At 39.4% G+C, this 23,910-nt stretch overlaps 1 protein-coding gene across 4 annotated transcripts in view; it reads right to left on the bottom strand.

The window, feature by feature from the left end:
- WARS2 (tryptophanyl tRNA synthetase 2, mitochondrial) overlaps positions 1 to 23,910 on the bottom strand; it is a 130,605-nt gene that overhangs the window by 2,479 nt on the left and 104,216 nt on the right. For 2 of the 4 annotated variants that reach the window (XM_021674144.2, XM_064372645.1), the window contains exons 4-6: positions 22,270 to 22,355; positions 15,767 to 15,885; positions 10,040 to 13,837 (exon numbers count right to left, since the gene is read on the bottom strand). In XM_021674144.2, coding sequence (XP_021529819.2) covers positions 13,389 to 13,837; positions 15,767 to 15,885; positions 22,270 to 22,355 — 654 coding nt within the window. In that variant the 3' untranslated portion in view covers positions 10,040 to 13,388. Of the gene's footprint in view, positions 1 to 1,776; positions 1,921 to 10,039; positions 13,838 to 15,766; positions 15,886 to 22,269; positions 22,356 to 23,910 lie in introns of those variants that run through there. The other 2 variants (XR_010341228.1, XM_064372646.1) reach the window with 2 other exon arrangements.

The following is a 23,910-nucleotide window of genomic DNA, read 5'->3' as shown; positions in this document are numbered from 1 at the left end:
TAGGGAAATACTGGGTAGAAGAGGGTGATCTCCCTACAAAGTCCCCACCCTCAAGCCTGGATACCTGTGGCCCTAAATTAGAACAGGCATTCCTGTTTTTATGTCCCCAAAGCTGCCTTTTAGCCTGCCATGCCCCCTATCCTGCACCATATAAGCCTTGAACCCCGGGCTCCAGGGGCAGACCAGCAAACCAGGACACCAGCAGATGGACAGTGGAACAGCACAGCAGATAAAAAGAGAAGAGGAGGAACAGCTGAATGCCAGGAGAAGTTTGGCTGGGGATGGTCAGAAAGGAGTCCAGCTGCTGGTAAGTCCAACTCCAGGGGAAGATCACCTTCCTATTCCATCCCATTCTTCCAGCTCCCTATCCATCTCACTGAGGGCCACCTCCATCACTCGATAAAATCTTGCATTCATCCTCAAGCCTGTGTATTACCTGATTCTTCCGGGACACTGGGCAAGAGCTTGGGATACAGAAGGCTATGACATTGGACCCCTGCCCTTGCAAAAACGCAGAGGGTCCATTGAGCTGGTTAACACTCAAGCTGTCTGCGATGGCAAAGCTGAAAGAGCGCTGTAGCACTGGGGTTGCAGGTATCCACCCCTAGACACTACTGTGCGGCCAGACCCAAAGCACTCTCCCTGGGCCCTGTACTTGCCCATCTGTGTGCTCCTGCTCTGGCTAGGGATTTGAGCAGTGGTGTGACCAAACAGGTGAGCCACACCCCTGTTGCAATCCTGCGAGAGGTATCAGGGAACTCTCATTTCAAAAGGAGGAAAAAGAGAATAGATACTGGGAGATAGTTGGCAGTCTCTGTCAAAAAAACTTCATGGCAAATCTATGTGTAAAGTGACAAAAATCTGAACAATAAATACAATAAGGGTTCTCTATGTATTTGTACATATTAGGGGAAGAAGTAGAGTGAGATAGGGAAGCAATTATAACCTCTGCTTAATACAGAGGTTGTTAATTTGGTATTAATATGGATCTAAAGGCAAAGCCCTTTCATTTACTTCAACATGTCAATATGCCAGTACATCAAAGGAGCATGAGAATGTCCTGTCATCACTAGAGGAGCATGGAGGAACACATGGTTTGGTGAATATGAAGTTGCAGGTGTGAGAAATGCATGGAAGTGCAGAATGGAAGTCTCGATGGTGGCTGGGGCAGAAAGAACAACGGGACTGATAGCGGTTAAGAGTGAGACACACAGTGGTAGCTTCTGCAGAATAGCAAGAGAGAGCAGGAGCACAACACACACTCAGTTACCATATAAGTGTGCAGCGTTAGGCATCAAGGGAGGCCATGGAAGAAAGTAATGAAACCTACATGGGAGGCAGGGAAAAGCTCGACAGGAACATCTGCCACGTGACAAACAGCAACAACGGCGTGGGCGGAGTGCTGAGGCACCAGGCTATAAGAGTGCCGAAGCTGAAAAGGGCTCAGGAGGGGGTTTGTATTGTTTGTTTGTTTCTCTAGCAACTAAGCAGGAAAAGCAATAGAGAAGAGAAACGGCAGCAGCAGCTAAATTGGGCAACGACCTAGATACAGGGAAGGGGAAGAGATGAGTTAGGATGACCTTTATGCATTAAGGAGCTTTAAATATGACCAGAAAACAGCAAGTAGAAAAGGAAGGCACAGAAAAAATGAAAGAAGAATAATTCACTGAGGAATCAGCAACCTCAGAAATTCTATTTGTTAATTTTTCTATAAGGGACCCAGGAGAGGAAACTATAATAAAATAATTTCGTGGCTTCATCCTCATGAGTACTCACCTTCTCCTTCAGTGCAGGAACTTTCTTCTAGAATTATTACTGAGGAACAACACTTTTCTTGCTCACTGGCCGTCTGGTTCGTGATGGGAACACTTCTCTTCCCAGGACTGGTTCCTACAGTCATGTCTGGATAAGCCACAGATTCTCTCATTAAAAAAAAAAAGGAAATCATTACAGAAGCCTCTTTTCAGGAAAGGCTACTGCAAACTCAGGGAACTCTCTGAACAGCCTATTTATTGGAACTGACCGTTGCTCTCGATGGGTTTCCCTACAGAACTGGCTGGTGTGGGGAGATCCGGTGGTAAAGGCCAAGCACACAGCACTTCTTCCGCACTACATTTACAGATATGAAATGGGACGTGGCTTTTTCCCAGGAAGAGCCTGTATGTTTATATATTACTCAAAAAAAGGAAAATCTGTAAAATCAGACCATTTTAACCTAAATAGAGTGATATAAAGTCACATCATTTGATTATCAGAAACACTTAGAAGAAAAGGACGACTGTAGGCCTGCTTCACTATGTGCATAGGTGGGTAGAAGTGAGGAGGGCCTGTTAAAAAAGGAGTTTGCACAATGAGAACACATGGACACGGAGGGGAGCACCACACGCTGGGGTCTGTTGGGGGAGTTGGGGAGAGATAGCATGGGGAGAAATGCCAGATATAGGTGAAGAGGAGGAAGGCAGCAAATCACACTGCCACGTGTGTACCTATGCAACAATCTTGCATGTTCTTCACATGTACCCCAAAACCTAAAATGCAATTAAAAAAAGAGTTTGCATTCCATAGAGCCAACATGGTTATATCAAATATTAAATATTTTATTTATTCAAAGACTGCTAAGTGATTGCAACATCTAGAAGCCACATTTCAAGTTATGAAGAGCTAATGCCACAGCTAATGCACAGTAGAGGGACAAGACTCAGAAGACGTTGGTCATAATTCCTATTCCACCTCTCACTGGCCTCCAGTGTCCATCTCCATGTGGACAAGGAGCCTGAGGGTAGAGACTGTGTGTCATTTCTAATTCTTGGTGCTTGAATGGTACATGCAAACCAGGCACTCCACAAATGCTTGTTCACTGAGTATATCAGGTGAATCCTCACGGAACTGCCAGTTTTTTTTGGTAAAAAAGAATAATAAAATATTATAATTTCATATGATATTTCCATTCTAATCTTGTCCACATATTGTATAGATTTGCTTTTCCCTAAATGCTCTCATGTTTCTGTGTCCTACTTTTTATTGAAAAGCCCTTTCTCTTATCCCATATAGATCATATTCCTTCCTTGAACATTCTTGTGAATTACTCATTCCCACGTGCAGCCAGTATTTGCTAGTTGGTATCTCTGTGTGTCCTCCTCTAAACTGTAGTCATATTGCATTTCCTCAGTGCCTACACAAACATCTGTCATAATGCTGAATTACATATCTGAGGATAAAGTCACCAAAGCCCCGAAACCGTTTCCTTCCTAGAGAAAGAAGATAATCCCTGCCTGGCCAATATAACAGAATTGTTAAGAGTTAACATATGAGGACTTAAAATGATTAACAGTAAAGCCTTCAGGTTGTTCTCCTTAAGGGGGGTGGTTTGAAAGGGGTTTGAAAATGTTAAGTGCTAGTGATAGGCAATTTGTTTTCAGCTTAATCTCAGGGAGAGATTGACTCTTCCCAGCCAAAACATTTGAAAAGACGCATCCAGTTGACAGACTGAAAAGAGAATGCTGATCACATAGGGAGGACACACAGTCAGTGAGAACACACACAGAGTCCTTGTGTTAAAGAGAAAGAGACCAAGAATTGTCACATGCAGAGTTATTCCCTTTAACTAGTAATACTGGCACACAACACTTGACAGGGCGAACTGAAAGAAATCAAAGGCTGCATTTGAAAGCTAACTAAAGACTCCTCTGTGTACAATGAAGAACGTTAGAGGGAATAATTGTAACAGCATTAAAATAAGCAGGGGGAGGAGGAAAGGAGGCAGGGAGGAAGAGTGAGGGCTAAGAATATGATGGGACACACAAGAGAGTATCACAAGTACTTGGAGAAGATTCTAGATTCAATGAGAAGCGGCAGACTACTCCCTTAAGCACAATAGTTAAGGGAGATTTCTTAGTTCTTCTTATTTCTTTCTTTTCTTTTCTTTTTTTTTTTTTTTTTTTTTTTTTTTTTTTTTTTTTTTGAGACGGAGTTTCGCTCTCGTTACCCAGGCTGGAGTGCAATGGCGCGATCTCGGCTCACTGCAACCTCCGCCTCCTGGGTTCAGGCAATTCTCCTGCCTCAGCTTCCTGAGTAGCTGGGATTACAGGCACGCGCCACCATGCCCAGCTAATTTTTTTGTATTAGTAGAGACGGGGTTTCACAATGTTGACCAGGATGGTCTCGATCTCTTGACCTCGTGATCCACCCGCCTCGGCCTCCCAAAGTGCTGGGATTACAGGCTTGAGCCACCGCGCCCGGCCTCTTAGTTCTTAATTAGGAGAAACTAGAGACATAATAAATGTATGACTTTTGGCAAGTCACTGAAGGTTACTTTAAAAACTGGTATTAATAGTTTCTATCTTATAGAGCTGATAGAAACATTAAATAAGATACTGAACATAAATACACTTACAAAGTGCTCAGTATATGGCAAGTACATAATACATACTGTAATAGCTCTTATTATTTAATGTTGTTTGGCAAACTATATGGTCATTCTCAAGTAATCCTTTTACTATCTTCATGAATTGTCCAGTTGAAGAACTCTCCAGGAAGAGTCCTGAACTTTACGTATTTGACCTATTACAAGCAAAACCAGTAAACTCAATACTGAAGCAGTAGTACCCATAGACGGTTCTATGACAGAAATGTTCTCCATCTGTATTTATCCACTATGATAGGCATTAACCACATGAAACCATGGGGTACTTCAAAGTGCTGCTAAGGAAGCAATTTTTAGAATCTAAATGGACACATACCATATTGGACAGTGTTGCCTTAAAGCACATTGCCCCTGTACATACGAAAAGACATTAATACAGGTCACTGAGGCCTAGTGGGGCTCTGGATTAGGTGACCTGAATTTGAAACCGGAATCTTCCTTTAGAAGCTACATTTAGAACCACATTGAGCAAGTAGCTCAGCCTCCCATGCCTCAGTTTCAACTTTTGCAATCTGAGGTGGATAACAGTATCTACTTTATTGACTTGCAGATTAAATTAGAGAATGCAAATTAAGCAATGGTTCTCAAAGTTCAGCATGCATCTATATCACCTGGAAGGTGAAGACACCAATTACTGGATTCATCCTCCAGGTTTTTTTTTTGTTTTTTTTTGAGACAGAGTTTTGCTCTTGTTACCCAGGCTGGAGTGCGATGGCGCCATCTCGGCTCACCGCAACCTCCGTCTCCTGGGTTCAAGCAATTCTCCTGCCTCAGCCTCCTGAGTAGCTGGGACTACAGGCGTGTGCCACCATGCCTCCAGGTTTTTTATTCAATAGGTCTGAGGTAGAGTCAGAGAATCTGCATTCCTAATGAGTTCTCAGGTGATGCTCACGTTGCCGTTCTGGGGACCCCACTTGGAAAAAGACTGTTGTAAGACATGTAGTATGGTGCCTGATACACAATGGGAACTCACTAGTGTTACTGTTTTATGATAAGCATCTTGATGGTGTACATCAGGAGGGTTTTTGCAAAAAAAAAATTCACACTTTATTAGAAATCTCTAGCCCATTTTCTGACACATACTTTTGATAAATGTTTATGAGGCACCTACAAAGGGCAAAACACCCCCACTGTGTTGAGTGACCAGTTGTCCAAGTGGGTTTGAAGCAAGGTTTCAGATCACCAAGCTACATTACCATTATTATTACCATCTGAAATATGTTTCACCATTTCAACTCTCCACAAAACATACAGAAAAAATAAAAATCAGGTTTCTCCCCCATTTTTCATCTCCATTAGAAAGACTCTGAAGGGCCTATAAATGATAAGTGGAAGGGACATGAAAATAGATCTAGATTCCAGCCTTGGCTCTTTTATCAACTTCCTGAGGTCACTGGGTGTGATGGATAATTTTCTGTGTCAACTTGACTGGGTTAAGGGATATCCAGATAGCTGGTAAAGCATTACTCTGGGTGTGTGTGTCAGAGTGTTTCTCGAAGAGATTGGCCTTTGAATCAGTAGTCTCAATAAAGAAGATATGCCCTCATCAAAGTGAGCTGACATCCAATCAGTTGAGGGCCTAACTAGACAGAGGTTGATTCCAGGTCTAGCTTGCTATTGTAAACAGGGTCGCAACAAACACACGTGTGCATGTGTCTTTATCATAGAATGATTTATAATCCTTTGGATATATAGTCAGTAATGGGATTGCTGTGTCAAATGGAATTTCTGTTTCTAGGTCCTTGAGCAAATGCCACACTGTCTTCCACAATGGTTGAACTAATTTACACTCCCACCAACAGTGTAAAAGTGTTCCTATTTCTACACATCCTCTCCAGCATCTGTTGTCTTCAGATTTTTTAATGATCTCCATTCTAACTGGCATGAGATGGCATTTCAATGTGATTTTGATTTGCATTTCTCTAATGACCAGTGATGATGAGCATTTTTTCATACATTTGTTGGCCTCATAAATGTCTTTGAAAAGTGTCTGTTCTTGTCTTTCACCCACTTTTTAATGGGTTTCTTTTTTTTCTTGTAAATCTGCTTTAGTTCTTTGTAGATTCTGGATATTAGCCCTTTGTCAGATGGGTAGATTGCAAAAATTTTTTCCCATTCTGTTGGTGGCTGATTCACTCTAATGACTGTTTCTTTTGCTGTGCAGAAGCTCTGGAGTTTGATTAGGTCCCATTTGTCTATTTTGGCTTTTGTTGCCAATGTTTTTGGTGTTTTAGTCATGAAGTCCTTGCCTATGCCTATGTCCTGAATGGTTTTGCCTAGGTTTTCTTCTAGGGTTTTTATGGTGTTAGGTCTTATGTTTAAGTCTTTAATCCATCTGGAGTTAATTTTAGTGTAAGGTGTCAGAAAGGGGTCCAGTTTCTGCTTTCTGCACATGGCTAGCCAGTTTTCCCAACATCATTTATTAAACAGGGAATCCTTTCCCCATTGCTAGTTTTTGTTAGGTTTGTCAAAGATCAGATGGTTGTAGATGTGTGGCGTTGCCTCCAAGGCCTCTGCTGTTCCATTGGTCTATATCTCTGTTTTGGTACCAGTACCATGTTGTTTTGATTACTGTAGCCTTGTAGTATAATTTGAAGTCAGGTAGCATGATGCCTCTAGCTTTGTTCTTTTTGCTTAGAATTGTCTTGGCTATGTGGGCTCTCTTTTGGTTCCATATGTAGTTTAAGGTGTTTTTTTCCAGTTCTGTGAAGAAGGTCATAGGTAGCTTGATGAGGATAGCATTGAATCTATAAATTACTTTGGGCAATATGGCCATTTTCACAATATTGATTCTTCCTAACCATGAACATGGAATGTTTTCCATCTGTTTGTGTCTTCTCTTATTTCCTTGAGCAGTGGTTTGTAGTTCTCCTTGAAGAGGTCCTTTACATCCTTTGTTAGTTGTATTCCTAGGTATTTTATTCTCTTTGTAGCAATTGTGAATGGCAGTTCATTCTTAATTTGGCTCTCTTTAAGTCTGTTATTTGTGTATAGGAATGATTGTGATTTCTGCACATTGATTTTGTATCTTGAGACTTTGCTGAAGTTGCTTATCAGTTTCAGGAGATTTTGGGCTGAGACGATGGGGTCTTCTAAATATACAATCATGTCATCTGCAAATAGAGACAATTTGACTTCCTCCTTTCCTAATTGAATGCCCTTTATTTCTTTTTCTTGCCTGATTGCTCTGGCTAGAACTTCCAGTACTATATTGAATAGGAGTGGTGAGAGAGGGCATTCTTGTCTAGTGCCAGATTTCAAAGGGAATGCTTCCAGTTTTTGCCCATTCAGTATGATATTGGCCGTTGGTTTGTTGTAAACAGCTTTTATTATTTTGAGATACATTCCATCGATACCTAGTTTATTGAGAGTTTTTAGCATAAAGGCCTGTTGAATTTTGTTGAAGGCCTTCTCTGCATCTATTGAGATAATCATGTGGTTTTTGTCTTTGGTTCTGTTTATGTGGTGTATTACGTTTATAGACTTGCATATGTCGAACCAGCCTTGCATCCCTGGGATGAAGCCTACCTGATCATTATGGATAAGCTTTTTGATGTGCTGTTGCAATCAGTTTGCCAGTATTTTATTGAAGAGTTTTGCATCTATGTTCATCATGGATATCGGCCTAAAGGTTTCTTTTCCTGTTGAGTCTCTGCCAGGTTTTGATATCAGGATGATGTTGGTCTCATAAAATGATTTGGGAAGGATTCCCTCTTTTTGGATTGTTTGGGATAGTTTCAGAAGGAGTGGTACCAACTCCTCTTTGTATGTCTGGTAGATTTCAGCTGTGAACCCATTTGGACCTGGGCTATTTTTGGTTGGTAAGCTATTAATTGCTGCCTCAACTTCAGACCTTGTTATTGCTCTACTCAGGGTTTCAACTTCTTCCTGGTTTAGGCTTGGGAGGGTGCAAGTGTCCAGGAATGTATCCATTTCTTCCAGGTTTACTGGTTTGTGTGCACAGAGTTGTTTGTAGTAATATCTGATGGTAGTTTGTATTTCTGTGGAATCTGTGGTGATATCCACTTTATATTTTTCATTGCATCTATTTGATTATTATCCCTTTTCTTTTTTATTAATCTGGCTAGTGGTCTATTTTGTTGATCTTTTCAAAAAACCAGCTCCAGGATTTATTAATTTTTTGAAGGGCTTTTTGTGTCTCTATCTCCTTTAGTTCTGCTCTTAGTTATTTCTTGTCTTCTGCTAGCTTTTGAGTTTTTTTTTTGATCTTGCTCCTCTAGCTCTTTCAATTTTGATGATAGGGTGTCGATTTTAGATCTTTCCTTGCTTCTCATGTGGGTATTTATTGCCAAAAATTTTCCTCTAGACACTGCTTTAAATGTGTCCCAGAGATTCTGGTACATTGTGTCTTTGTTCTCGTTGATTTCGAAGAACATCTTTATTTCTGCCTTCACTTCATTGTTTATCCAGTCAACATTCAAGAGCCAGTTGTCCAGTTTCCATGAAGTTGTGTAGCTCTGAGTTAGTTTCTTAATCCTGAGATCTAATTTGATTGCACTGTGGTAGACCTGGAATCAACTCAAATGTCCATCAATGATAGACTGGACAAGGCAAATGTGGCACAAATACACCATGGAATACTATGCAGCCATAAAAAGTGATGAGTTTGTGTCCTTTGTAGGGACATGCATGAATCTGGAAACCATCATTTTCAGCAAATTGACACAAGAACAAAAAGACACCACATGTTCTCACTCATAGGCGAGTGTTGAACAATGAGAATACATGGACACAGGGAGGGAAGCATCACACACTGGGGTCTGTTGGGGGGAAATAGCGGAGGGACAGCAGGGGTAGGGCAGTTGCAGAGGGATAACAGGGGAAGAAATGCCAGATATAGGTGATGGGGGGATGGAGGCAGCAAATCACATTGCCATGTATGTACCTATGCAACAATCCTGAATGTTTTGCACATGTACCCCAGAACCTAAAGTGTAATTATATATATATATATACACACACACAGAGAGAGAGAGAGAGAGAGAGAGAGGAGAGAGGGGAAGGGAAAATTTGCTCTCTTCTTGAGCTATGATTTCACCTTATTCTGTCCTAGGACATCAGAGCTCAGAGCTCCTGGTTCTCAGGCCTTCAGACTTTGGGACTTACAGTGGCCCTCCAGGTTCTCAAGACTTTAGCTTTGGACTGAGAGTTACATCATTGATCCCCCTGGTTGTCCAGCCTGAGGACTTGGACTGTATCTCACCATCATCTTTGTTGTGTCCAGCTTGCACATAGCCTATCATGGGACTTCTCAGCCTCCCTAATCATAGGAGCTAATCCTCATAATAAATGCTCTAATATATAAATATATATCCTATTAGTTCTGTTTCTCTGAAGAATCCTGATTAATACTGATTAATTGGGCAAGCTTCTTTTAATCATTATGGGCCAAGTTTGGACTTGAACATTTGAGTCACTTAAAAAAAAGTAACAACAGGTTGCATACAAGTCCACCCTCACCAATGCATAAAGTTTGATCCCTAGAAGTTATCACAAGTTATCTGTTTTTCTCCTCTGAAATTCTTCCCATAATACCTTAGTTCTGTGGAGGAAAGGTATCTCAAGGGGGTAAAAACCACACAGGCAGATAAACAATTGGCTTGATAGATCTATCTTTAATTTTGTGATTTCCAGTATTCATAATCCTTTCAAAGTTTCCTTTGAAGGGGAAAAAAGAAAGAGTCTTGTAAGAAATACGCTCAAAGAGGTTCTAGGACTTACAGACATCCCATTCCAATATAAGATATAAAAGGCAAAATGTATCCTTTTCCCATGATCCAGGGTAGCTCCCAGAATCCTAAAAAGGATCTTTTAATTAGGATTCTGGGATGCAAAGTTTCGTGGATTTGTATCTATTCTTACACAAGGACCACTCTACTTCCTAAGAAACATGAGCAAAAATCCTTTGCTCAACAAACTAGTTATGTATTTAAAAATGGTGAACACGGTCCTTACTGACAAAAAACTTATAAGCAATTCTGTTACAAAATCGATCTTGGTAACAGGTCTTGGTTTATAAGTCAGGAATATCATTTTCATTTTCAGGTGTGGGAAATGGAAGTGCAGAGAAGCTAGGTTTTAGGGTGACATTACTTTTTTTTAAATTATACTTTAAGTTCTAGGGTACATGTGCAGAACGGGCAGGTTTGTTACATAGGTATGCATGTACCATAGTGGTTTGCTGCATCCATCAACCTGTCATCTACATTAGGTATTTCTCCTAATGCTAACCCTCCTCTAGGCCTCCCACCCCCCTACAGGCCCCAGTGTGTGATGTTCCCTCCCTGTGTCCATGTGTTCTCATTGTTCAACTCCCACTTATGAATGAGAATATGTGGTGTTTGGTTTTCTGTTCTTGTGTTAGTTTGCTGAGAATGATGATTTCCAGCTTCATCCATGACCCTGCAACGGACATGAACTCATCCTTTTTTATGGCTGCATAGTATTCCAATGTGTATATGTGCCATATTTTCTTTATCCAGTCTACCATTGATGGGCATTTGGGTTGGTTCCAAGTCTTTGCTATCGTGAACAGTGCCACAATAAACATACACGTGCATGTGTCTTTATAGTAGAATGCTTTATAATCCTTTGGGTATATACCCAGTAATGAGATTTCTGGGTCAAATGGTATTTCTAGTTCTAGATCCTTGAGAAATCTGCTTTTCACAATGATTGAACTAATTAACACTCCTACCAACACTGTAAAAGTGTTCCTATTTCTCCACATCCTCTCCAGCACCCGTTGTTTCCTGACTTTCTAATGAGTGCCATTCTAACTGGCATGAGAGGTATCCCATTGTGGTTTTCATTTGCATTTTTCTTTTCTTTTTTTTTTGTTGAGACGGAGTTTCGCTCGTTACCCAGGCTGGAGTGCAATGGCACGATCTCGGCTCACCGCAACCTCCGCCTCCTGGGTTCAGGCAATTCTCCCACCTCAGCCTCCTGAGTAGCTGGGATTACAGGCATGCGCCACCATGCCCAGCTAATTTTTTGTATTTTTAGTAGAGACGGGGTTTCACCATGTTGACCAGGATGGTCTCGATCTCTTGACCACGTGATCCACCCGCCTTGACCTCCCAAAGTGCTGGGATTACAGGCGTGATGCATTTTTCTAATGACCAATGATGATGAGCTTTTTATCACGTTTGTTGACTGCATAAAAAAACAGCATGGCACTGGTACCCAAATAGATATATAGACCAATGGAACAGAACAGAGTCCTCAGAAATAACGTCACAGATCTATAACTACCTGATCTTTGAGAAACCTGACAAAAACAAGCAAAGGGGAAAGGATTATTTAATAAATGGTGTTGGAAAAACTGGCTAGCCAAATGCAGAAAGCTGAAACTGGATCCCTTCCTTACACCTTATATAAAAATTAATTCAAGATGGATTAAAGACTTAAACATAAGGCCTAAAACCATAAAAACCCTAGAAGAAAACCTAGGCAATACCATTCAGGACATAGGCATGGGCAAAGACTTCACCAAAAGCAATGGCAACAAAACCCATAATAGACAAATGGGATCTAATTAAACTAAAGAGCTCCTTCACAGCAAAATAAACTGTCACAAGAGTGATACCTACAGGTCACCTATGGAATGGGAGAAAATTTTTGCAATCCATCTGACAAAGGGCTAGTGTCCAGAATCTACAAAGAACTTACATTTAAAAGAAAAAAACAAAACCCCATCAAAAAGTGGGCCAAAGATATGAACAGACACTTCTCAAAAAAATAGGGTGACATTACTTAACTGAGATAGAGGCAAGATGAGAAGCTGTCAGTCATTGGGAATATCTGATTTGTCAGTCTTGACTACCATTGTAGTCTGGCAGAACCTATTTCAAAGTGTCTCTGCAATCAGGATGGACGGGAGAACTTGGGACCTGCCTGAGGGATTTTGATGGGTAAATGTGACCGCAGTTGGCTGAATCTGATTTTAAGTCGGCATCTATTGGCTGAATTACTGATATAAACATCATCAGTCGTTCCAATACCCACCTTCAAAATCAGAATGTTTAGAGTCTAAAAAATGCTGCCTTTCAGCATTGTTTTTTCGGTATGGATGAAACAAGCACTATTCTTAAGAATAAAGTGTAAGGATTTTACTCTCACATTTGCTTCTTTTACGGAGTGATATTGTACAAGCTAATTGGATTCTCTGAGTCTCACTTTCCTCATGTATAAAATGGCAATAAGTCTCCTAATTCACAGGGGATTAGTGAGACTAAAGTGAAATGAATGCAAGAAAATACTTATTAAGAATATAATTCAGGGACTTGGGCTCTTGTACAATAAATAAATCAAGTTGAAATAATGCAACTTCCTTATAAGATCATATCCCATATCTCTAAATTAAAAAACAAATTATTGCTGGAACAGTTGGTGTCATCTCTTGGAAAGCAAGTTAAGCAGCTTAAATACATTAAATCAGGCACCATCTCAGTGACAAACAAATTATAAGAATGGACTTGTTTTTATGAGATCTGAATACAAATTGGCATCTCATCAAATGGCATGTCAAGAATTCTTCTAAGACCTCTAAATATTGCTTTATAAAAGGGATGAAGTAGATAAAGTGTGCATCTGTTAGAGTAAGTACTCCAGAGACAGGCACAAATGTACTCCATTTCCCAAATTACTCCTTACCTCAATCACATTTGTGTAGGCCAAGGAGTGTGCCTCAATAATTAGGGATTCAGACAGCTATGGCTGCTTTAATTTTTGTCTTTGTTGTTCAAAGCATTTTGTTGATGGGATTTGGAACACTGTCGTATTTCAAAGCTACAAAGTAATATTCATCAAATGAAGCCAATAATCAGCTATGCCAAAGTAAATGTCCCAAAACTATAACTTTTTGCTTGTGAGGAAAGCTGCTGTTTTCAGAATGTATGGAATGCAAGGCACAAAAGTCTTTCTGTGATTTCGCTGAAACCTCCTATAGAAAACCCACCAATTTCTTCACCTCCTGGCACACAGGGCATGCTAATTCTTTGGCTTTTGCAGATCCAGCTTGTAAAACCTTCTCTAAATGGTCCTTGTCCAGCTTCAGGTTTTCAATTTCGCGCTTAATTGGGGCAAACTTCTCAATCACGGCGTCTGCCACGGCCAGCTTGTAGCGAGCAGTGTCCAAGCCCGCGCTGCGGCGCACCACCTCCTGCACGGGGAGCCCCGTCACCGCGGCGTGCACTGCCACCAGGTTGGACACGCCCGGGCGGCCGGCCGGGTCATAGGTGACCTCCGAGGTGAAGTCCGTCACGGCCTTGCGGAATTTCCGCACTATCTCCTCCGGGCTATCTGTTATTCCGACGGTGGCCAGTTTGTCAGGGTCTGATTTCGACATTTTGGCAGAAGGATCACGGAGGGATTTTACCTTCTTCATGGATGCTAGGTTAAAGACACCAACACACACACACCCAAAACAAAAACAAAACAAACAAATCACCAGGAATGTCACTCTCTAGATCTTAAAAATGCCAACAATATCCAACGACCATTATTTTCATCTCTTTATACAAACAGCAAATACTCATTGTGAAAAATTCAAGCATAAAAATAAAGATAATCTGAAAATATGTGATTGTAATGTTAACATTCTGTTGATATTTTGGGGCATCTTTTAATGCATATATCTGCACAAAATGTATAATCTTACACAAATGAAATCATATCATCGTACTGTTTTTGCTGTGTGCACCTTTTTAGGAAGGACTGTTTATTTCTTCCCTCTTCCTCTCTCTTTCCTCTCTGCTCTTCCCTAATACTTAATCATTCCCACCCACAGCCCCTGCCTTTCCTGTCCCCTAATTTTAACAATTTGTGGCAGTCCTTCCATTTCTTTACCCAGGATTATATAAGTACATACCAACACACACACATGCACACACACACACTCACTCTCTCTCTCTCTCTCACATACACATAAGAGAGAAGTGACTTGTTTACTGCTCTGATAGAATCAAGATGTTAAGCTGTGCTTAATAAAGTAGTGTTATTAATTACCTATTTATGGCTAGTACAGATGCATATAAAATTGAAATAGGTAAAATAAAGCCAAAACATTAAACTATTACTTATTGCCTAAAATAAGGTTGATTTCAATGCAAGGAGTACCTTAAATTTGTGTGAACTGCTGGAATAACTTAGAAATTTATACTTGCCTTTTGTTTCTGAATTGATACTAAGCACATATTATACTTCTTTGCAATGTTTTCAGCTTAATAAAGATGGACAGTGGTTAGGTTCACTGATCTTTGCCCCTGTCACAAGTTTACATTGCTACAAAATGCTGACAGGGATTTACAGCTTCTTTCCTCAAAAAGATTCCAGACTAGCATAACCTCAAAGGCTAAAGCTGACTTTTCAGATTCAGTTGGTAGATTGTACGTTCAATCTCAGTTGCTCATTTAAGAAAACAGAGTGCAATAATTATCAATTCCCCTTTGTGTGTGTGTGTGTGTGTACATATATATGTATGTGTATCTATATATGTATACACACATATATATGTATGTATGTATGTATATTATCAATTCCCCTTTGTGTGTGTATACATATATATGTATGTATATACACACATATGTTTGTATATAGACAGTATATATATATGTGTGTGTATATATATGTATGTATGTACATATGTATATACAGACAGTTCCCAACTTGCAATGGTTTGAATTATGATTTTTCAACTTTACAATGGTGCAAAAGTGATATCCATTCAGTAGAAACTGTACTTGAAATACCCATAAAACCATTCAGTTTTTCACTTCCCATATTGTATTCAATAAATTACATGAGACATTCAATACTTTATTATAAAATAGGCTTTGTGTTAGATGATTCTGCCCAACTATGGACTAATGTAAGTGTTTTGAGCACACTGAAGGTGGGCTAGGCTAAGCTGTAATGTTCAGTAGGTTAGATGTGTTAAATGCATTTTTGATTAACAGTGTTTTCAACTTACAATGGTTTTATCAGGATGTGACCTGATTATATAAGTCAAGAAGCATCTGTTTATACTTTGTAAATTATATACTACTTTATAAATACTATTACTTAAATTTTTTAGTCTCTTCCATACTTTTAAAATATTTTTAGTTATCCTTTTCAATAATCCAACATCTTTTTCAATAATCCAACATGGTCTACTTACTAGTCCTACACTGCAGAAAACAATGAGGACTCTAGTTACAGATCCAGAAGACTGTCTACAGGAACGCTGAGCTTAGTCCCAAGAAAGTTCCAAGCCTGTCTATTGTCCAATCCTCTCTTTAGAATATACCCTGATGTAACAATTATAAGTTTGTTACTTACTTAGAATGGACTTGGGCACTGGAAAGAACTCCCCATACTTCTTGTTGAAACCTTGTGCTAGATCCTGAGCTAGTTCCATGTGCTGGACTTGATCCTCCCCAACAGGAACATGTGTGGACCTTTAATAAAAGACAGAGAGAAAAACATAGCAAGGCTCTTTCTTAGATGGAAATGATATTGCAAACAGCTGCATTTCCTGTGAATACTTCACTGTTGGTGTTCAACAAATGTTCACCAACTACAGAGGGAAGGTTCAGACCTAAGTCTTTAACTATGGATTGGACAAATGCCAAAGAGATGTTTGTCTACTCTAGTTGTGTTTTTTCCAGAGTAGAGGAATACAGCCATCAACACCAGCGGGACAGGATCTTGCTGGGAGGGAAGAGTGGGATTTTAAGTAGCATATGCTCCAGGCACAACTGTATTTTAAAACTATGCCTCATTCCCTCACCCAGTCAGCACATATTATCCCAGCCCTCACCAGATGCTTTTTACCTCAGAACTGCAGCTCACATTGAAAGACACCCCACCCTACTCTTCAAATCAAAGGTGGCAGAAAGTTCTTCAGGCAAGAGTTTTTCCTCCCTGTCACACAGGGAGTAATTCAAGATTTTTGGAATAAGCTTCATTTTCAAGTTCATTGCAATCACAGGACAATTCATAGGTTGCAGAGAAATTAAAATCTACAACTACAGTGTAGATGGCTATCAAAAACTATGTGGGATGAAAAAAGCAAGTTGCAGAAAACATGAAGTACACTGACATTTATGTAAATTTTACAAGTGCATATGGAAATGATACATATTGTTTAAAGATGCATATATCTGTAATAAGAAGCATAAAAACCATACTGGAAGCTCCTCCCCAAATTTGTAATTATAGCTGCTTCTAGAGAAGGTGAGAAGGAAATAGATCTGAAGAAAAGAACAAATAAGACTTGAATTTTATCTGTAATATTTCATTTTATTAAAAAATGAAGATATGAAACCAAAATATTAGAATATAGGGAATGACTTTATCATGACTTTAATCCCATATATAAAATTTGCAGTGTCAGATCATGATGTGGTACATCAAATAAGGGAAGAACAAACCATTATAGGGAAGTCTTGATGAGGAAAATTTTATGCTGAAGTATTATGGTGGGATAAAAAGCATGTGATTTTATATATGTAATGTCTGGCTGAGAGTTTATACTTGATAATACAAGTAATACAGTGCTCTGAGGTTTTTTAATCAAAGAAACAATATTGTTCCTATGAAAAAAAGCAGCGAGCCATCATAGGCAAGTTTCTTACCTTTTCTAAGTCTTCGTTTCCTCTGTAAAGTGAAGGTCATCATGGAGCTTACCTCATATGGCTCTTTCAAGGATTACGAGCATACTACTTGATAGTAAAGAGCTCAATAAATGCTTGCTATTGATATATACATATATATATTCATTAATATCTGACATGATGAAGGACAAAATGGTAAAATAAAGATACGATAAAGGACCTTGGTGTGGAGTACACTGACTTTTTTCACACTGGATCATTTTCCTTTTTCATAGCTGACATACCACAGATATCAATGCATAATCCCAGAGGTAGTCACAGACCTGGGCAGTGATGCTGATATGTGTAGAAAACTTACTTGAAACTGACAGTTCGCATATCTGATCAGGTAATCCCAGAATATAAATGATATGTTACAGGAATTCTGAGAGCTCTTTTAATTAAAAAAACAAAAAACAGGAATAGAACAATGAATGAAAACGCAAAATGTAAGAATCATGACAGCAGACCCAGATGTGGTTTCTCTTCTTCTAAGGTCAATAAGTGAACGTGGGAAATTCTACCAAATAACTGTTAGGGCCAAAGCTATTGCTGCCTTCCACACAGCCCGGAGTAGAAAGCCACTGGATCAGTGAGTGGCAAAGACAAAATAGTCCTTTTTGTGTTTTCCTCAGCGCTCATGGCCCTAACTGGTGCTCCTCTCTGGGATGTACATGCAGATACCCCACCTTTGTGACTTTCTCTTCTTGGAGTGGACTTTGCTACTCCTGTCTTGTAATCATAGTGAGGCTGACACGCAGAGGTCACCTTGATGCCCCCAAGCCAAATTAGCCAACAGAGCAGGTTAAAAAGCAATTACAGTAGCCCATAGGAAATCACAATGGACTGCAACTAACACAGAAAAAAACATTACCATAATCAATACACTTTAAGCACATCAAAATGAATATTTCCACATGTCAAAATGGTTCCAGATTCACAAAGCAACCAAACTAAACAGAAAACACACTTAGTTTTCATAATGACTCTGCATGCGTCTTTGCCTGATGTTGGACCCTTGACTCTTTTTCTCATAATTCTGTGGGGGTTTGCTTTTTTAAAAAAAAGGATTTAAAAAATGTTAATCTTTTTCACCTGCCCCTATTGCTCCACTTGGCTTTTTCATCTGATTTTGGCGTGTTTGTTTCAAGCCTTCCCTCCCTGTACTCCTGCTGCTCCTTTCACCTCCTATAATTTATCTTGGCCTTTACTTCTCATCCATTGAGTTTACACTTTACATTAATTCATCCTGTCTTTGATTCTACTCACTTATGTGCCTTATTCTCTTCACATTTTCTCCTCAGTCTTCCTTTCACTTCAAATAATTTAGTACTGTTCTTTAAAATTGTATACCCTACATAATGATATCCATATTAATGTATCTTCTCTTTTTTTCTATTTTCTTTTTTTTTTAGTTACTCTGACTGTGGTTTCTTAGATACAACATAAAACAAAAGCCTTTCATAATTCTGATTGTTATAACTTCTGTCACATAATAATGCCTCTGATCTTCTCCTTTGGTGACTAAACCATTTTTCTTTTGCTTAGTTCCTTTTTGCATCTATGACTACTTAAGATCACCCCACCCTTCTGGCAGAATTCATGTCCAGATTAATAATCGTTGCCTACATATATCTGCTCACAGAGATTTGTTCTCTTATTATTTCTGTTTCTACTTTTTTGGCTGTGTTTGTAAGTTTTCAGTGCTGCTGCCTTTAACCAGCCTGGCTAGGACAGGACTTTGGCGGTGTTTCTTGTCATAAAGGATTAATTCCTCATCACTGGTTGCTTGTTGGATATGCAATAATGGCGCTCTATTTCAGCAATTACTTACTGAAGACCCATGATGTGAAAGACCTGGTGCTGCGTACTGTGAAAGATACAATGAAGGGTTTACTTTCTAAAGATTTAAAGCCTCCAGGAGGAGACATAATACCCAATAAAGCTCTGAATTTTTCTGGCTAGTCTTCTTTCAGCATCCCCTAACTCAGTGAATGGCAATACTATCAATACAGTTGGGTAAGTCAGAAATATAGGGTCATCCCCGACACCTCCCTCTCATACACATCCAGTCCTATCAGTTTTACCTCCTAAATATCTCTTATATCTGTCTACTTTTCTTCATCTTCATTGTCACCATCATGGTCCATATTAGACTAGTGAAATAGCCTCTAAACAGATTGCCCCAGATATTCTTGTCTTCCTAAAATCCATTCTCTGCATTTTCATCAATTCTGTTTTAAAAGTATAAGTCATATCAAATTCGCTGTATCCTTAAAATGTACAAATAGCTTCCTGTTACTTTTTGGAGAGCGTACTGGATTATCTGTTGACATCTCAGCACCATTCTCTCCCTTCTATGCTACCTCTTGATTTTCAGGGGCTGGCAGCCTGGAAACTCCATTTCTCAGACTGCCTTTCAGTAGGGTTCTGGTTAGGTGTAGGCATCTGCCCAATAGAGGGAAAGTGGAAAGTGAAAGAGAAAGAGAGAGAAAGGGGAAAAATATTTACTTAATATATAGCCAGCTATTTGAAATTAGGCATTTGGAAAAATAATATAGATGCAAAATAAAAACTATGAACACTTGCTGTGTTTGAGCATTGGAATATTTTGTCTATATTCAAATATCTTGTACTTATCATATTCTCAAGCTGAAGATGGTCTCAGCTGTCCATTCCTGGGTACCTTACAAAGTTCTACCAAAATAGTTAGATAAATCTTTTATAAACTTATCTGAAAGGCTCCTCTTCTCTTTCTTTCAATTATGTTTGCTCTCTGGCCCACCATGCCACTCATTCTAATGATGATTTTGATAAAAGGAAACACTAAGATTTGGCTTGCATCAAAATTTTATGAAGAGGTCACACGTAGATTTGCTGGTTGAAAAAAAAACCACAGATGTTTTATCAACCCTTCAATCTAGCATTCTACCTATAATATTCATAGACATTCTGGCTACGACCTTTTTCAAAATCCAGAAATGTCTGAAACAAAGCGAAACAAAAACAAAAATACCCTCAAATACCTCACCTCTGTTATAGGGAAAACAGATATAGCCGAAAAATCAAACCTGAGTTTGAATCCTGACTCTGCTACTTATTACTGAGCAATTAGGAATTTCTAAACTTGAGAGAAAACGTAATGAGACAAATGCAAAATGTATATTAGCAGAAAAAATGCCGTAGACCCACCGTCTTGCCCAGATGTTCCAAAGTCAACTGACTGGCTGGCTGCACAGCTCCAGGCAAGTTGTTAAACCATGCTGGGCTGCACTTGTAAAGCAACGGAATTAAAGAAGAGGCTCCTTAAAGCCCCTTCCCACCCTTTGCTCCATGGTATCATAAGAGTGTAGTCATTCTTGTTAAAGTTTATGCTTTTCCATAACCCTAAGCTCAGAGGACTCTTCCATTACAGCTCTTGAACTGTTACGGAAATCTGCCATGCTCATGTGTTTTCTTATTCTGGTGCTGACGGTTCTCAGCTTTTGTTTTTCGTTTTTGTTTTTGGAGCCAAAGTTTCACTATTTTGCCCAGGCTGGGCTCAAGTGATCCTCCCACCTCAGGCTTCCAAGTAATTGGAACTACAGACATGCACCACCATGCCTGGCTAGCCTTTGGTTCTATAAAGAAGTGGGCCTTGAAACAAAATTAGACAACATTGTAATCATCAAAGACACCATCATCATTAGTCATAACCAAGTAACAGCTCCTAGTCACAGCATTGCCTGGCCTATATTTAATTTTAATCCTCTAATAAGTCTGTGATTAATAATTATTCCCATTTTACAGGTGAGAAAATCAAGTTTCTTCACAGAACCTTTTCAAGCAAATATCCTACTGGTCTAGAAAAATGTATTACTAAGACTTTCATTACGCTTTCATTTGCTACTTACTGGAGAAAAGTGTTCTAGCCTTTTAAGCAAGTCAAAAACCACTTACTACAAATAATAAATGTCATCGAGTCCAGCATTCAAGTTAATACAACAAACAGACAAATGGTCTTTGTTAAGTTTGCATCAGAATTGAAGATAGGCTGCATGTACTCATGGACATTCAGCCTATCTGTTTGTAGAGCTAAGCAGCTGCCCTTTTGGCTGTTTCCATCATAATTGCACAAGGGCACTGGAGTCATACCATGAGGTACAGATACTATCATCTTCATGCTATTATCAGACTTCCATGCAAAGAATTCTAGTTCACAGCTTTAGGGGGAAGGGATGCAAAAACATTGGTAAAGTGTCTTCTTTTCCCAGAAGCTTTCATAGCAGCATCGCTGTAAGTGCAGGCCAATTGGGAGGCTGTATCTCTAGAAGGCCAAATGGGGGTCAAGGGAGGTTGATGAGGAGTTAGCATGGAAGAACTGAGACGGGGATGAAATCAGAAACCCTGGCCGGTAGTACAGCGAGTGCAGGGATCAGCATCCTCAGGTGTATATTTTTGAGGAATTTAAGTGGCAGCAGTAGTTGACTGGATAGATTATGGGTCCAGGAAAAGTACAGGCACCCTGAATCGTATTTTAAAACTTGCTGTCAACCTGCAGGACTAATACAGTGGCTATTTAAATTTAATTTAATTAAAATTAAATAGAATTTAAAATTTAGCTCCTCTGTGGCACTAGCAACATTTCAGGTACTCAAAAGCCTCACATGTGGCTACTGGCTACAGGATCTAGCACATAGAACATTTCCATAAACACAGAGAGACTTAAATGTTTAAACCAACATTTAAAATGCTTGAAGTTTAATCAACACTGGGGAAATACATATGGCATACTGGTTATGAGCACAGACTCTGTATCCAAACTTCCTGGACTCAAATCCTGGCGCCAAGCCTTGCTAATTACATGACTTTGGGCATGCTATTAACCACTCTGTGCCTCAATTTCTCCATCTGTAAAACTGAGACAATAACAGCGCAAATTTTAGAAGATTGTTGTAAAGGTTGATGTACAATGGTTTCCAACACATTGTAAGTGCTATTTAAATGTTAGCTCTTAATATTATCAGTTTCTCACAGAGACATAGTTCTATAATGCAGTACCTATTGCTGGGAAATAGATATAAACGGATTCAGATGTCTGACCCTTTCTGCACCTCCCCTTGCCCATGAATCAAGTCTGTATTGAATAGGATAAAACACTCTTGTCACCATGAGTATGTACAGTACCAGGGTGAACTCTCTTCTTACTTGTACAACAGAATGTCGGCCGCCTGGAGTACTGGGTATGTGAGCAGGCCTGCTGTGCCGTCGTGCTTCTGCGTGGCAGTCTTTGCCTGGGAGAGGTGAGAGGAGGGGAAGAAATCTGAAATCTGACTTGAACCTAATTATACTGCTAAATTAAGAAAAGTTTAAAACAAGCAAATTGCGATCTGAAGCCACCTGTAACAACATCAAATGTCGGTTCGTTTTTAGCAATTTAGCCATCTTCTGGTTAGCTTGTCTTCATGTTCCAGGCTGAGGGAGGAATAAGGTGAATCCATTTCACCACTGCTCCTTTAAGGACCCTGCACTGCTACTGTTTATTTATTTTATTAAAGTAAGGATATAGGGATTTATTGGTTCCAAATCGGATAAATTCCAGGTTTCACAGACAAGGTCACAAGTTATCATGAAATTAAATTTCTACAAATTAACATGAGTTAACATCAAAAGCCCTATTGCTTATACATGGAGATTTGCCAGAAAGTCTCACAGCATGCTATGGTCATTCCTTCATTAATACTAATTAAATATTAGTGACCTTTTCTGTCAGTCTTATGTCATGGTAGGTGCTAGAGATATAGCAGTCAATAAGAAGTAGTCCCCTTCATGAGGCTTATAGGCCGTTTGGGAAGAGACAATTAAACAATAAGAAGTGTAAGAAGTGCTCTAAGGGGATGATTCCAGTGCTATGGGAGGATCTGCTAAGGGCATCTAGCCTTTTCCATTGGGAAAGCGAAAGGCAGAATAGTGGCATAGAAGGGTGGGGTGAGGGTTGCTGAGGTCAGGGTTATTTAGAGGATTAATGAGTAACATACATGTAAGGCATCTAGAGCACATAATAGGCACTCAATAAATATTAATGCTCAATAAATATTAATGCTCTCTACATTTTCCCTCTCCCTTGTAATTTCAAGGTTCATTATGCTAATGTGAAAAGGCTATAAATCGAATGTGATGGCAACTTTTAAAAATTGGGTTATTTTCCAATTTGTGCATTTCCAAATTAAAGTCCCATTATCTTTACCCGGTGATCATTATGAATTGGTCTTTAGCATGAACTTTGTAATCAGGAGATGGAGTGAAGGAATTGTATGTTCGAACATTCATGTTTCCTTTGAATGGCCTAGACCACTGGCCAGAAACCACTTGAAATATACTCAGAGAAGTTAAGTTTATAACTAAATTACGAAATGCCAAAATTAATATGGTTCAGGAAAGAAGTTGTTGTATTTTCAGACTAAGCCTTAAAGACTGTGGCTGGACCTTGGTAGGGGATCCCCATGTTTGTGAGCTCATGAGCTTGGTCCCTGGAATAAAACAAGTTTATAAATACAGTCGCTCAGTTCATTCAGAAATAATCAGACTTGAGGGAAGTGATTCATATTAACTAAATGAGTAAGATTTGTCCACACACCAAAGTATCCATTTATTTTACAAGAGATGCTATATCTTAGGCCTTGAAACTTCACAGAATATTCCCATCTAATAAGTAGCTCTACTCAGAGAACCAAACAACACGTCAGCAATGTGCAGCCGCAGCAGGGGAGTTAGTATCATGAAATCCATGTTTTTCCTACAAACAGGTAATCATCTACTAGTGGAAAGGCCTTTCCAGAATCAGTACAT

Source organism: Aotus nancymaae, unplaced genomic scaffold, assembly GCF_030222135.1.
Source record: "Aotus nancymaae isolate 86718 unplaced genomic scaffold, 86718_ANA_hifiasm-v0.15.2.pri h1tg000007l, whole genome shotgun sequence".
Lineage (NCBI taxonomy): Eukaryota > Metazoa > Chordata > Mammalia > Primates > Aotidae > Aotus > Aotus nancymaae.
The sequence above is the reverse complement of the archived record's forward strand: the minus strand, read 5'-3'. Positions and strand labels throughout refer to the sequence as shown.